This window comes from Echiichthys vipera (assembly GCF_963691815.1).
Source record: "Echiichthys vipera genome assembly, chromosome: 4".
Classification (NCBI taxonomy): Eukaryota; Metazoa; Chordata; class Actinopteri; order Perciformes; family Trachinidae; genus Echiichthys; species Echiichthys vipera.
The window spans coordinates 3,576,445-3,591,393 of NC_139829.1; the positions used below are offsets into that span (position 1 = coordinate 3,576,445).

A 14,949-nucleotide genomic window follows, 5' to 3' on the forward strand; every position below is an offset into this window, starting at 1 on the left:
TGTCTGTCAGCTTGGTGTTCTCCCGGTGATGCTCATGACCTCACTGACCCATCCTTCTCATTACTGTCCCAGAATGCAGCAGCGACGTAAGTAGCACGTCAGCTTTTCTTCATTGACTCATTTTAAGTAAAGCCCTTACACAAGCCATCCATCTGTCCTGGAAAACCTTACATTTAGGGAAATGAAAATGATCGAAATGTCTGTAATCCTATGTTTAGCTGCCTTATTTTTCTGCCATACAATGACATTTTAATTTATTATTATGAATTTCAGTAGAGATAACGTGATACAACATGCTTATTTCCTGGTGTTACTTTTTAAAGGTTTCACAGGCTTCATTCAATTCCTGGAAAGGAAAGAATCCCGGTGTGTCAAGTGCCCTGCCTTAGTTGATTCATTGAAACAGCTATGATGTCTGTAGGCTATTTGTGTATTTCTTATGGCAAATTAGCTATTTTTCAATAGTCATAACTGTAGAAATTATAGTGGTAAGTATTCATAAATAAAATGTACTCTTAAATTTGTAGATTTTAAGAGCCCCATCATGAGTGCATTTACCTACAATAGGACTTTCTTTTTAATTAAATCAACTAATTAATAAGACAATACATTGCTAATCAACTTTGGCTATCTGGCTGTTAAGACCTGACATAACACCCTTTCAAAGTGTGTTAAAACGTTGTTTGAACAGATCTGAGTTTAAAAAAAAAAACAACAACTCTTCTTATCGATGAAAAAGGTGTCATGTTCGGTTGTTGTTGTCTGTTTTGTTTCATCGATTCCTTTGGACCCGGAAATCGTATTTCGAAAGGGTGTTACGTCAGACTGAACATCCGGATGAACTCAGTTCCAGGTAAGGTGGTGTGACACTGGGAGCTGCAGACAGGAGGTAGGCTGAACTGTGGAATGAATTGAGCAGCACTAAGGCACGCAACGAACAACCTCTGTAGAGAGTGTCTGCATGAACCAAATGACAGATGTTTAAGGCTTAGGAAGAAGACTGGACACTCAAATTTTAAATCTGTCACACACACACACACACACACACACACACACACACACACACACACACACACACACACACACACACACACACACACGCCAACAACAACTGTTTAAAACATGGCTTTTGACACATTTTGAAACATTACCTGATCGGGTATTGGTTGTCTTTTTTTGATAAAGAACCTGAGTCCCTGCTCATGAGCACGGACGCAGCCTTAAAAACATAAAGTAAAAGAGAAACCCGTCTTTTTACATGGGTTAAATTACACAGAGGATCAGCAGAGTCTCACAAATATGAACACGCTCATCATCAAAATTGTGACTCCAAATATTCTTCGCTTTTGTATTTTTATAGCTGAAGAATAAAAAGAGCAACGTTGTGATAAAACCTACAAAACCCAGCTAATAACATGTATTGTTCTTGTATGGAATAAAGAGACGCTTTAATCCTTCACTCAAACTACACATCACCTCCATTTGTGTGTAATATTTTCTTTCTGAATCAACTGTTTGTTTCAGCCACAGGGCCGGAGGGGTATCTGAAGTCCTTTCATTTCACATGAAAGCATGAAACAATGTTGTCATTGTGTGACATTATTGTAGACCACTTGTTCCCAGAGCAGTTTCCATTGTGTCGGAATCTAAAACAATATATCTGTCCTGTAAACATGAATACAGATGACAGCACTAAAATCCAGATAATGACATTGGGTTGTAAAAATGCCTTGAAAGAGATCCATCAGTTTAAAAGAACTTAATTGCACTGTCAGATGTGATCCCTTTGCTTCAGGGAAATTAGATTTTAGGAGTCAGGAGCTTCGTTCAGAGGGAGATGTTTTGCAGTGGAGTTTGTTCTAAAGCAGGTAGGCAGCCAAGAGGTAAACTGAGACAGCATACATGACACCCAATTAACCACAGCATATCCATCAAGCCATTTAACAGACCCGAAGTTCATCAGCCTCACGTGTGAATATTCACACAGGTCAAAATCCCATAATTGTCCTATTTTTGTAAATAATTAAAAAAAACATAACAATTCAGATAGAAACCCCCACAGACCAAACTCCAATCTTTTTTCTTTCTTTTTACTTCAGTTAAGAAAGTTACACAAAAGGTGGCAAATTCGTCGACAATAAATAATAAATAAATTTTGTTGCACGGGAACAAACGAAACATTTTCTTCCAGAGCTAACGGTATTTTTAACTTAAGATTAATTATACACATCTTTGGGAAAGAAAAAAAAAATCTCGGACGGACAATGATTCACACAAATGTCCCACGAAGCTTGTGGCAAAATAGAGGTATACCTTGTTGCAAATGCTTTAGTACTCGGGTCATGAAGGAAATGTAATTAAATGAAGAAAAGCGGTGCTGTTCCCCTCCAAATGGTCTATTATATGATGAGGTGCGAGTATCGAATTCAAAAAAAGTCACCAGTCAATGTTTTCTATTCAAAGTAGCGCACAGCAGACCTAGAGGGACGATTTCTCCTACTCAGAGGTCCCGTGTATCGATGGAGTTCAGGTTCATGTCTTCTCGTTTTGGCAACTGTAACCAGGCGTGTGAACGTGCAGCACCGGCCCATGATGACGCATCCGTCCGCCCGTCCTCTCCTGGACGGACGTTTAGAATGTGTGGCTGTGGTAAAATCCCATGATTGTCTTCACAGTGTCAAAATACAACCAGGGGGGTTGTTTTGGTGCAGTCGGGAGGGATGGGATGAACGGGGGGGCTGTGTGTTCAGTTCAGTCCGTCCATGCCGGGGCTCCGCTCAGGCCTCGATGGGGCTGGATACCATGCTGTTAGGCGTGTCTGGAAGCTGAGACGACATGGACGCTACCTCGCTGCCCGTCGAGTTGGAACCCGGCCCTCCCTCAGAGAAGCTGACCTGCGGGGAAACATCAGGCAGCGGTTAGAAACATCTGGATACACCGCAGGAGGGGTCGCGTCACAGTGACTTTCTCACCGTTGTCGTTTATTACTCATTACTCTTTTGGAAAGTCATAGTTTTACTTGGATTATTCCTCCCTGCCAACAGTGATAAGTCACACTTCTCCTGATACTTTCCCGTTACACCCAAAACATCCTTTCTCTTTCAATCCGGACTGCACACGGGCTGCTCTGAATTACGGCAGCGAAGGATTCAAACTAGCAGGTGTTTTTTCCTGCAGCCTCTGAAACCACGGAAGTTAGAGGCTGGATGAAGATCACCTGCCACCACCTACATAATCTGTTCACTGCACCTTATTTTGTGATTATTATTATTATTATTATTATTATTATTATTATTATTATATGTTTACTTTGCGCTACAGTTAGACCTCTTATTTACACATGTTATGTATATTTTTAAATTGCATTTGATATTGCTGTTTTGATGTGTCTGTGTGTTGTTACTGTGTGTAATGCTGCTGCTACACTGCAATTTACCAGCATGGGATCAATAAAGTATATCTTTATATCTCTCAATCTCTCTATCTATATATCTGACTGAATGAATCCAGGAATGTGATCGGATTGTTGGAGTTTAAACCAGCAAAGGGTGACAACAAAAGTGATGTTTGAGTCTTGTTTGCATTAACACGCTCATCCCTCTGGGTTTATTTACCAGTGACAATGAACTTGCAGATAAACTGGATTTTTTTGAGTTCAGTGAGGCTCACGGTGGACAGCGTGCTGTTAGCGGTGCGCAGTTTGATTGACAATGATTTCTGTTAGCCTATTCATTTTTGTAGATTGATACATTTCTATTTGTGAATAGATTGTAGATTTGTACAACACTGACACGGGCCGGTTATCAAATTCAGAAGAAGAAAAGCGGACTTGACGATGCTCTGATGGGTTATCTGTGTTATTGATGATTCAAGTATCTGCGTAATAATTGTACAGTAGCCTAAATGAAAGGAAAACAAGTATACGTAGGCCTATATGGGGTTTAAAGGAAAAAAAAACCTACATAAAAATATGCCTTAGTTAGAGCATTTTTATTCATCCATATCGAAATGAAATAGTTCCAAATATTTACTCAACCCATAAATAACAATATTCCACTTGTCTAAACACAGCTCAGCTTTCAGAACAGACGCTGGCGTGTCACATTCCAGTTCTCATCATAAAGCGAATAATCCATCTGTGTGACTGTGTCCAGCGGCCTCAGCGCTTTATGCTGGAGCTCGTTTCAGGAGATTTCAGTCACGCTGGCTGCCATGCGCCACTCCAAAAGAATGAACCACTAATAATAAAACAAACGTCCCTCCAAAGGTTTAAAATCCACCGTTGGTCCTGAGTTTGTGTCCCTACATCAGTGACGCGACAGGTGTTTGACTCCCTCCGAGAGAGTCCTGGTCAAACCATAAACAGGCCTTCCTCTGTCTCCGGATATGAAGGGACTAGAGTTGACCTGACCGCCACAGGAGGGTACTTTTTAAAAAAAACATGTTGGAAAACTAAGAAGCGATCTGCACTGACGTGAAGCCATCCTGCCATTAACAGTTGTGACGGGGCTTATCTTACTGTCCACAGAGACATTAGGAACATGAAAGAGTCCAAGGACATGGGCATGCTCCGTTATTTCAATACATGTTGTGTGTGCGCCATCATAGTGTAAAGGAACCACAGCGTGTCAAATATTAAGAATTGAAACTGAAAAAGTGCGCCTATTACGCAGCTACTGAGAGACTGAAGCACTTATAGGGAACAAAAATGACTAACCAGTTGCTGGAAGGCCGGCTGGTCGATGTCGCTCTGCAGTGCGAAGTCGCTGAGGACCTTCCAGGGCGGCTGGTAGCTCTGCACCTCCACCGGGTTTGCCTGGAGGCCGCCGTCGTGCCGCTCCGGACTGGCCGCGACCATCGGGGTGCCCGTCATTCCCTGGATGTTCTGGAAGATGACGTGTGGTCAGCACCCAGCATACACATGTTTCACTGTGTGTGTGTGTGTGTGTGTGTGTTGGCGGGGGGGGGGGGGGGGGGGTCAATCTTCCATCATTACGCACACAACCCACATCTCCACCACAGGACCGTTACCTTTACTCTACAAATGTGTGATTTCTTCTTTAAGAAGTGGTCCTGACTGCAGAGTGTAGGCCTGTTGGTCATACACCTTAAATAGAGGTGACCTTAAATTTACTCTGGGTTTAAACACCTTCATTAATCATGTAAGAGTCCTTAATACACGACTATTCCGTGCACATGTCAGCTAGTGTCGGTGTGAGAGGTCATCAGCTCAGTGTGCTCCGTCTTTTTTTTTTACCGTCTTGTCATTGGGCTGCTGCTGCTGCAGCTGCTTCATCAGTATGCTCTTCTTCTTGTCCTTGCACCGCTTGTTCTGGAACCAGACCCGGATCACTCGTGGGCTGAGGCCGGTCATCTCCACCAGCTGCTCCTTCATCAGGGCATCGGGCCTCGGGTTAGCGTTGTAGCAGGTCCGCAGCGTGTGCAGCTGCTTCTCGTTTAGCACCGTCCGGACCCGGGTGGTCTTCTCCGGCTGTTTGTGGACGTGCGGCCGCAGCGCGGGCTGCCGGGCCGAGATTGGTTCTGCTGTTGAGAAAGGACGGGAAAACAAACCCAGCGAGGGCAACATCAATTTATCTGTGCGCCCCGGATACTAAAGAGAGAAGGACAATGAGTGTTATACAAGTAGTTTCTCACTGCAACACATGACGCACGACTCTGCAAATTTGGCTACGAGTCCGTTCCATCATCCTGAAACACGTCTGCTTGAATAATAATAATAATAATAATAATAATAATAATAATAATAATAATAATAATAATAATAATAACGGCCCCTCCTTCACAAACACAAGGCTACTGAATCTTTTTTTCAAAGCAGCAGTTTGCCCACTGTGCTCAAAATAGCCCTGTGGTGAACTCCATTTGAAGCGAACCATATTTTAGGAGAACAGCGCAGCTCTGATTGACTCATCTGAGCCGAGCTCTAAACGCATGCTACATTTAAAAAACAGTAGGGCAAGCTGCGACATGGGCACTGCTCTGTTCAAGAGAAAACCCACAACCCTTTCCAGACACGCAGAGCCATGGGTGCAGATCCCAGGGGACGGGGGGACATGTCCCCACCAATAAAAATACCCTAAATCATTCACTTGAACAAATTCAGACTTCACATTCTTCACATTTTAGATTCACATCTAAACAGAAATGATTGAAATGGTGGAAAAAATAATGTTTGGCAAATATATTTCTGACTCCACATCCATCTCTGCTCTGCTCCACTACAACACAAATGAACCTGTGGTTTCTTACACAGACGCTGATGATCAGCAGGCTTTTAAAAAAGGGTTCATGTTTTCATATTCATCCATATCAGTGAATCATGCATAAAGTAGTCCCATACACTGAGAGGAAAGGAAGATGGAGAGAAGAACTGGGGCTGAGGAGACTTTACATGAAGACCCTTAAAGACCCTTAAAATGATGATATATTTATATAACAGTTAAGTTTAATGATGATTTACTAATATAACACTTAAATAAACAGTGATGTTTAAGGAAAAATAAGAAAGGTAAGAACAGTCAATGAATCCATGTTCAGTACTTTCTGAATGATATGATGAGCCTCTATGAAGTTGTGATTTATGGTGGCGTGGAGTTGCATAAGGGCAAAAAAAATAAAATAAATCACTTTAGTGTCCCCCCGATTCCTGACATCAGATCTGCACCCCTGCGCAGAGCACCGCAGCATTAGCCCACGGACCCACTGTCACGTCCCGCACTCAGCATCAGTGATAACTCGGTGTATTTCTGACAGCAGCGCCCGCTGTATCTAATCTACCGAGCCTGGCCTGACTGGACAGTGGAATGCAGAAAATAACACGTAAAAGACAAAAGACAGCCTACAGTCCGGTCCAACCTCACCAAGTCAGGTCTGAAACACAACAGCCGCCCGTGTTAGTTATGGCACCGGGAGCAGCTTCCCCGTGACTGCGTGACATTTGGGCGACATTAACATGTCCTGGATCAAACCCGGCCACTAAATCACTCTGACATTATACATTGTGAGTGTGTGGAGCACTGCGCACACACACAAGAGGTGCAGCTCAGTCGAACATGAAACAGCACACTCCGGTGTCTCGTGGAGAGTCACCCTCGGAGCATCCGTTTATTTTTTAAGTAGCACCTGAACAAAATCCAATTAGCCTACGGGAAAAAGGCTTCGGAACTTCGGGGGGAAGAAGAAAAAAAAGTCACAGCCAGACGCGCCGAGCAAGTTAAAAAGTGTATGTTTCCAGGAGTAAAGTCCTCAGCACGGCCTTGTCTCCCACTCCCCGGGACTTTACCTGCCATCTGCAGCGGTCTGGCGGGGTGCAGCGGGCTGAGTGGGTCTCCGGGGCCCAGACTGGCCCGTTCCACCACGTCGTGGTCGGCTCGGCAGAAGAGCCCGTCCTCCCGCAGAGCGAACTCGTCCCCCGGGATGAGCTGCCGACTGCAGGCCACGCAGCGGAAACACTCGATGTGGTAGACTTTGGAGCGGGCCCTCATCACGAAGTCGTTCTTGCTGAAGCCGATGTTGCATTTTGCGCATTTGATCCCGAACAACCTGTGACACGCACACGCAAACACACACACACGGGCCGATCAGTCTGACTGCAGGCAGCTCAGTCACTGACACAAATCTAATTATAAAATACACAGTAAGACAGAAATAATACGATCGATAATTTAGCTTCATGATGATGATGACAATAATAATAATAATAATAATAATAACCATAATAACAAGGATAATTATTATTATAATGATAATTACAACACAAGTTGTTTGTAATAAGCTATAAAACATTTAGGCCTGTATGCATTATATATTTTATAATTGTAAACAATTTATCATTGTGTTCTTTGCCTATTATTATTATTATTATTATTATCATTATTATTGTTGTTATTATTATTAACAGTAGTGGTTTATCAGGCTGAATTATCAGAATTATCACATGGAGAGCGGTTGAAGATATAGTGAACTTTTTGATTTTCTGGTTGAGACCTTTATCCACAATGTGACTTATTGTAATAGAACTTTATCGGTATCTTGTATTAGATCATAACTGAAGGCCAACTCAAGTTGCAATCGAATAAAAACCTCCCAGGTTTTTTTAAAATGAATTTCTTCACGTCCATCACAAAGGGAGGCGTATAATCCACTCTGATTGGACTCATTGATTAATAAATGATATGTTATTACGGCCTGATGTGCAATGTTTTGAAATGCATCAGATGTCAACAGAAGACAACAGTGACACGAGGGTGCGCGCTCTGTTGTAGCAGTCCAAATGGTTGTGATCATAATGTTCAAAATGATTTGAACCCACCGGAATCAGCGCTCCGTGGGACTTAAATCACTCCCAATGTTCCAAATCTGATATTGCAAATGTGTATTTTTAAAAAAAAAAAAAAAAACCAATAATAATAATAACAATTCCAATGGCCGTACAGCTCCAGCTCTTGAGGGTCGTCCCGTCCCGTCCCGGCCGTCCTACCTGATGTAGTCCCGTTTACAGTAAGTCTTTCCGTCCCTGACGAAGCACGTGCACGACTCGTCCAGGTACTGGCTGCACTCGGCGCATTTGAGACAGGCAGCGTGCCACTCCAGGTCCGGGGAGACCCGCAGGATGTACTGGTCGTGGATCTGGTTCCCGCAGCCCACGCACAGAGATACCAGCCGCTTCTCTGGAAGAGCGTCAACAGGACACATCACACACACTGCACAACTGACCGCTGACTGATAAGTACCAAATGGCCAAAATAATAATAATAACAATAATATTAATAAGAATAACAATAAAATAATAATGATAATAATACAAAAATAATAATAATGTTTCTGTTATGATTTCTTTCACTGTTAGACTTAGTGTTAGGCTGTATGATATATTGTTTTTTGATAGTCTGAATCAAAAGTCTGTGTAAACTGATTTAAAGTCTTTTATGACACTAAATACTTGAAGGGGCCAGTTCAGGCACCACCGCAGGACAACACAATCAACTCTCAAGCTGTGCTGCATTTAGTTCCAGAATCGCACCCCAACACCGAACAAGTGTCTTACTTTTCGGCGGATCCCCCATGTCTCCCATTTCCACAAAGTAAGGCGACGTTAGGTCCACTGTCACAGCGGGCTGCGGAGCCTGGAAGCCTGGATGTGTGTCCTCCTGCTGCCGGGCTGCCGGGCCAGGGGCTGTGCTGTCCGGCTTGGAGAGGGAGTGTGTGTGTATGTGTGTGTCGCCGGTGTGTGTGGAGCTCTGATCCTGACAAGAGAGCGGAGGCTGACGTAGGACAGCAGCGCGTCATCTACATGAGCAGCTGATTGGCTGACCAGCACCAACCGCGCGCGCGCGCACACACACACACACACACACCGGCGCGCGCGCACACACGCACTGGCACACTTCTTGCTGCATATCATTTGTTTTCCACCTCTTTGCTCTTTTCTCTTCTCTTAATCTTTTCTCTTGTTTTTAGTGTGCTGTCGGTGCTGAGTGGACCGTTGTTTACATGGTCAGCTGAGTGTTTTCCATAAAGGAAACGCACACTTCATCTGTATTTTTTAACTTCCAATAGGCATATGTACTGGGCATACAGTAGGCTGCAGAGGAAGCATTCCTGGACATACAGTGTGGATATGGATTCATGCTGCACTCCATTATAGTCTTAGCCTTAAGACGTGACGTAAACATATTGCACCAAGCTTATAAGACATTTAAACGCGGGGTATAAGCATATGGGTAGTAGGCCTACCGGTTGTTATTGAATGCCTTGTGCTCTGGGGCGCAGATCTGATGTCAGGATTGGGGGGGGGGGGCATACGTTTTCCCTGTATGCAACACAAACCATGCCACCATAAATCACAACTTCATAGAGGCTCATCATATCATTCAAAAAGTACTGCACATGGAATCATTTCCTGTTCTTACCTTTCTTGTTTATTTGTCCTTAAACAGCCAATAGAGTCTCACTGCTTACTGAACTGTTATATTAGTAAATCATCATTTACTGAACTGTTATATTAGTAAATCATCATTTTACTGAACTGTTATATTAGTAAATCATCATTTACTGAACTGTTATATTAGTAAATCATCATTTTACTGAACTGTTATATTAGTAAATCATAATTGTAACTGTTATATTAGTAAATCATCATTTACTGAACTGTTATATTAGTAAATCACAATTTTACTGAACTGTTATATTAGTAAATCATCGTTTTAACTGTTATATTAGTAAATCATCATTTTAAGGTTCTTTAAAGGTCTTCATGTAAAGTCTCCTCAGGCCCAGCTCTTCTCTCCATCTTCCTTTCCTCTCAGTGTAGGGGACTACTTTATGCATGATTCACTGATATGGATGAATATGAAAATATGAACCCTTTTTTAAAAGCCTGCTGATCATCAGCGTCTGTGTAAGAAACCACAGGTTCAGTCGTGTTGTAGTGGAGCAGAGCAGAGATGGATGTGGAGTCAGAAATATGTTTGTCAAACATTATTTTTTCCATCATTTCTGTTTAGATGTGAATCTAAAATGTGAAGAATGTGAAGTCTGAAAATACATTTGGTCAATTTTGAATGATTTGGGGTATTTTTATAGGAAGGAGGACATTTTAAAAGCCTTGTTATGTATGGGGCGCATTTTTGGGCTACTTCTGTTAAACCTAAGCAACAAAGATTACTTCACGGACGCGGACACGCGCGTTTTTGAAGCAGAGAGCAGCTGATGGTGTGAGTCCTAAATCAGAGCGGTGACCAGCCAGGACCCGCAGGAGCAGCTCTGACACACACCAACACGCCCTCTTGTGTTGGTAACCTACTCCCCCAGTAAACACACAACAGCATCACACGGAAGGAAATATACGTTTACAGCCGCGGGGAAAAATAGGCCCACTGCTTCTTTGTCCTAAGGGACGAAGGAACGTTCGGATCGTATGAAGCCATTTGGAACGATCTAAACCCATTTACGCATGAACGGTGTGTTTAAAAGAAATGTGGATTCAATTATCTTAGAATGAAATATTGTACTGTTTTCTCAAATAGAGTAGAATATAGAATAGAAATATTTTACTGATCCCAAGCTGGGAAATTGTAGTATATAACAGTACTACACATTTAGTAGATCGTTTTTAATGTAAAATATAATCAACTAATAAATTACTATTAACTGCAATCCCCACCCTTATCAACATCACTATTTATAATCCAATAATATTAAACATTATTCTGAAATGGGTCACTCTCCATAATGAGTACTTTTACCTTTGGCACTTAAGGTCACATATCTTCAACATGGGGTCTGAGTATCCATCATGTTATTAGCAAAGATAAATCCGCCTATTTGTGGGAGGAATAAAATAATTGACACACTGATGGCTATACTGGTCTATGTGGGGTTTTTTTGTTTTGCACTGTAACTTCTGTAGCTGTAACAATCTTTTGTATGTTTTAAATGACCTTTTATGTGTTTTAAATTTTTTATATGTTTTATGTGTTTTTTTTTGTTTTTTAGTAAACTGCACTGTAACTTCTGTAGCTGTAACAATCTTTTGTATGTTTTAAATTACCTTTTATGTGTTTTTCCCAATGCTTTTAATGTTTTATGTAAAGCACTTTAAATCACCTTGTTGTTGAATTGAGCTATACAAATAAACTTGCCTTGCCTTTCCTTGCCTAAAGTAACATTTTTAATAGCTCATTATTGTATGCATCATAAAAAAGGTAAGTGTATAGACGTTTAGGCCTCCCTACACATCATTGTAGGCCCAGTTTAATATGCAGCTCAATTATAAGGAGTCGTTGGCCTAAAAAACGCTGAATACCTCTTAACCTTTCTGACGTTTTGGGGTCAAATTTGAATGCTTTTCTACTTTCATCAATCACAAATATTGTTGGGTTTCTTTTTTTTTACATTTGATTGGTTCAGGGCCTTATGATATCCTACAAATAGGCATTTGAACATATACAATTGCTGATCACCACTTCCATTGAATTTTGAGTGGCTTGGTCAACTTTGTAACACCTGCGTTGTTCCCGGTCCGCCATAGGAAACAGGTGACCCTAGATTGTGTTCATCCATCAGATAGTACACACACACACACACACACACACACACACACACACACACACACACACACACATACACACACATACACACATACACACACACATACACACACACACACACACACACACACACACACACACACACACACACACACACACACACACACAATTCCACCTTCTACCATCAGGTAGACGCTACAGGAGAGTCCCCACTTGCAGGCTGAACTGCTTTAGGAATTAATTTGTGCCCACCGTAATAAGGATCCTAAACGCCCCCAAGGCCAAACGAATTGTGCAATAGTACTATTGACCATGGACCATGGTGTTATACAGCAGGCGGGGAGGGACGGTGTGTAGCCTGTGGCCTATATTTATGCACTGTTATTTGTTTTATGTAAAGCAGTTTTATGTGACAGCATTGGAGTTCAAGACAAATTTCCCTTCAAGGATAATAAAGTGTATCTTATCTTATCTTCAAATGTCTCATATCTCTTCACAGACCCCCTCTTTGGGATACAATTTACGATTGCTGTGGCTATTCTTTGTACATTCACTGCAGTTATTAATATAAACCAGTAGGCTGAGACATTGTTTACAGCTTAAAAGGTAGTTAAATACAATTTGGTGATGATCAATGGCTTTTGTGTTAATGTAAGAGCAGTTAAAACAGGCCGGTCAAATTTAACATTTGACCGGGAGCACCAAAGTAAGGGGGGAGAAACAAACATGACACAAAGGTTAAACTTTTTGATGCTAACATCAAACTACTTGAATGCTCTAGTTTATAGTACTTTTGCCCTGCAGTATTGCTACTTTTACTTCAGTCAAAGATCTGAGCACTTTTATAACCGCTACCGATACTTACATCAGAGCCAAAGGATGAGACATTAAACAGTCCAGACTGCTTATTAGTTGGAAATTTAAATTTGCTGCGCATTTTGATTCCATTTTGATTAACCCATGTCATACCAATACCAGCTAGGTGATACTGCACATCAATACAGTATGTTCAAACACCTGTGTTTATCTTTTCCTGATAAGTGACATCTTGTAGCACAGTTTACTGTAACTGAGATGAGTCTGGGGGACATCATTTATGCCCAGTAGAAACGTTCAGTGCCAGTGCATGGAGCAGCACGCCCTTTATGTAGTAAGGCAGAGTATAAGGGTGTGGAGGTCACTGTGTGGACATAATCTTTTACATTGAAGACTATCTAATAAATGTGTAGTACTGCAATATACTGCAATTTCCCAGCTTGGGATCTATAAAGTATTTCTATTCTATATTCTATTCTAAGTAAAAAGTACAATATTTCTTTCTAAGATAATTGAATCCACATCGTTCATGCGTAAATGTCTTTAGATTGTTCCAAATGGCTTCACACGATCCGAACGTTCCTTCGTCCCTTAAGACAAAGTAGCAGTGGGCCTATTTTTTCCCAGCTGGCTCTCTTTTTTCTTTACTTCAACCTGATATTTTCCTATTCAAACCATATATTATGGTATCATGGCAGAAGTCAGGGTCATTCACACAGTATATGGGAGATGACTGTCTACCTGTTGATGCTGGATCCTTTAAAGCAGGATAGTGTTATCCTAAATGAGTAGGTAAGTAAGATAAGTAGTTTGACTGCCTCAACTAAAATATTAACTCTAAGTTGTTTTGTAGTTATATGGGTGGTTATCAGAAGGGACCGACAAACAACCTTTTATTCAAAAGACCTGGTAAGTACATGGCATCTAAGTTTTTGATTATATTAGATTTAGCTTAAAACAATCTAAATCATCATCCTCATTATAACCTATTATGTAACTATTATTCAGTATTGTCCAACCTATCCAATACCAGAGCTAATGGTGCACATTTAAGGAATCAATGTTATCATTGTCTGTTACTGTGCACAAAGAGTAGCTGGTGATTCAAGTACAACAGTATGTGCCCTTTTGATCCTGAATAATCTACATGGAGATTTTCACATTCAATAAATTCATGAACAGCATATGTGAATTTATGACATCACTATTATAACACCATTTCACATATGAACATACACAGGAGATCCAAATAAAATACAATTTAAAAAAAAGTCACTAATCCTTGATTTATTCTGAAATACTGTTATTTTATTATTGTTCAGAATTTGATTGGCATGTTTTTTTAAATAACCAGGGCACTTCGACAAAAAGCTTTATTTTGTGAAAAAAATAGAGCAAAAATTAGAGAACCCTTTCTGATCCCTCCCAGTTATTGGTGTTAATCTGCACCTGGTGACAGTTGACTTCATTGTTGGACACACCCTATTTATCTGCAGTTCTCCTGGTTACTTTGAAAGATGGAAGCTGCTCTAAGGAGACTGAAACCCTGAGACAGCAGGTTATCCAGATGAAGGCCAAAGGGATGACCCTCTCAGCCATCAGAGAGAGGTTGGGCGTTCACAGTCTGTGATTTCAAAAACATACAATTGTACAAGGACACAGATTAATTTAAGTCCCTCAAAAAGGCAGAGGAGAGGATTATGAGAAGACTCTTAATGGGGAATCAGTTCAACTCTGCAGCTTGAGTTGGTCTCCAGTTCAGTGCTGAACAGGGCAAGGATCTGTCTCTGCACACAGTGTCTCAGTGTTTAAGACTTTTTGGACTGAAAGCCCACTCTGCATTGACCAAACCTCTCATCAGCAGAAAGAATCAAAAGGCTAGACTTGCTTTTGCTGAGGAGCCTGTTGTGTGTACAGAGGAGAACTGGTCCAGAGTGACTTCAGTGATGAGAGGACGTTCAGTTTATTTGGGTCTGATGGAAACATTATGTTTGGTGTAGGACTGGGGAAAGACTGAACCCAAGTGTGTAAAAAAGTCAGTCCACTCTGGAGGAGGAAGTGT

The 14,949-nt window shown here is 41.4% G+C and overlaps 1 protein-coding gene across 2 annotated transcripts; it reads right to left on the minus strand.

Annotated features, from left to right (window-relative positions):
* Positions 1-2,777: 2,777 nt before the first annotated feature.
* Positions 2,778-9,138, minus strand: isl1a (ISL LIM homeobox 1a; the record flags this gene model as incomplete). Of its 2 annotated transcripts, none has more annotated exons than XM_083912698.1 (6): positions 9,068-9,138; positions 8,501-8,690; positions 7,304-7,563; positions 5,258-5,541; positions 4,718-4,885; positions 2,778-2,894 (listed from the first exon to the last, which is right to left on the minus strand). In XM_083912698.1, exons 1-6 carry the CDS (start codon positions 9,093-9,095, stop codon positions 2,778-2,780), a joined length of 1,047 nt encoding a protein of 348 aa, XP_083768824.1. In that variant the 5' UTR covers positions 9,096-9,138. The 2 variants fall into 2 exon arrangements, with proteins under 2 accessions (XP_083768824.1, XP_083768825.1); XM_083912699.1 differs by having other exon boundaries at positions 5,258-5,544.
* Positions 9,139-14,949: the final 5,811 nt, after the last annotated feature.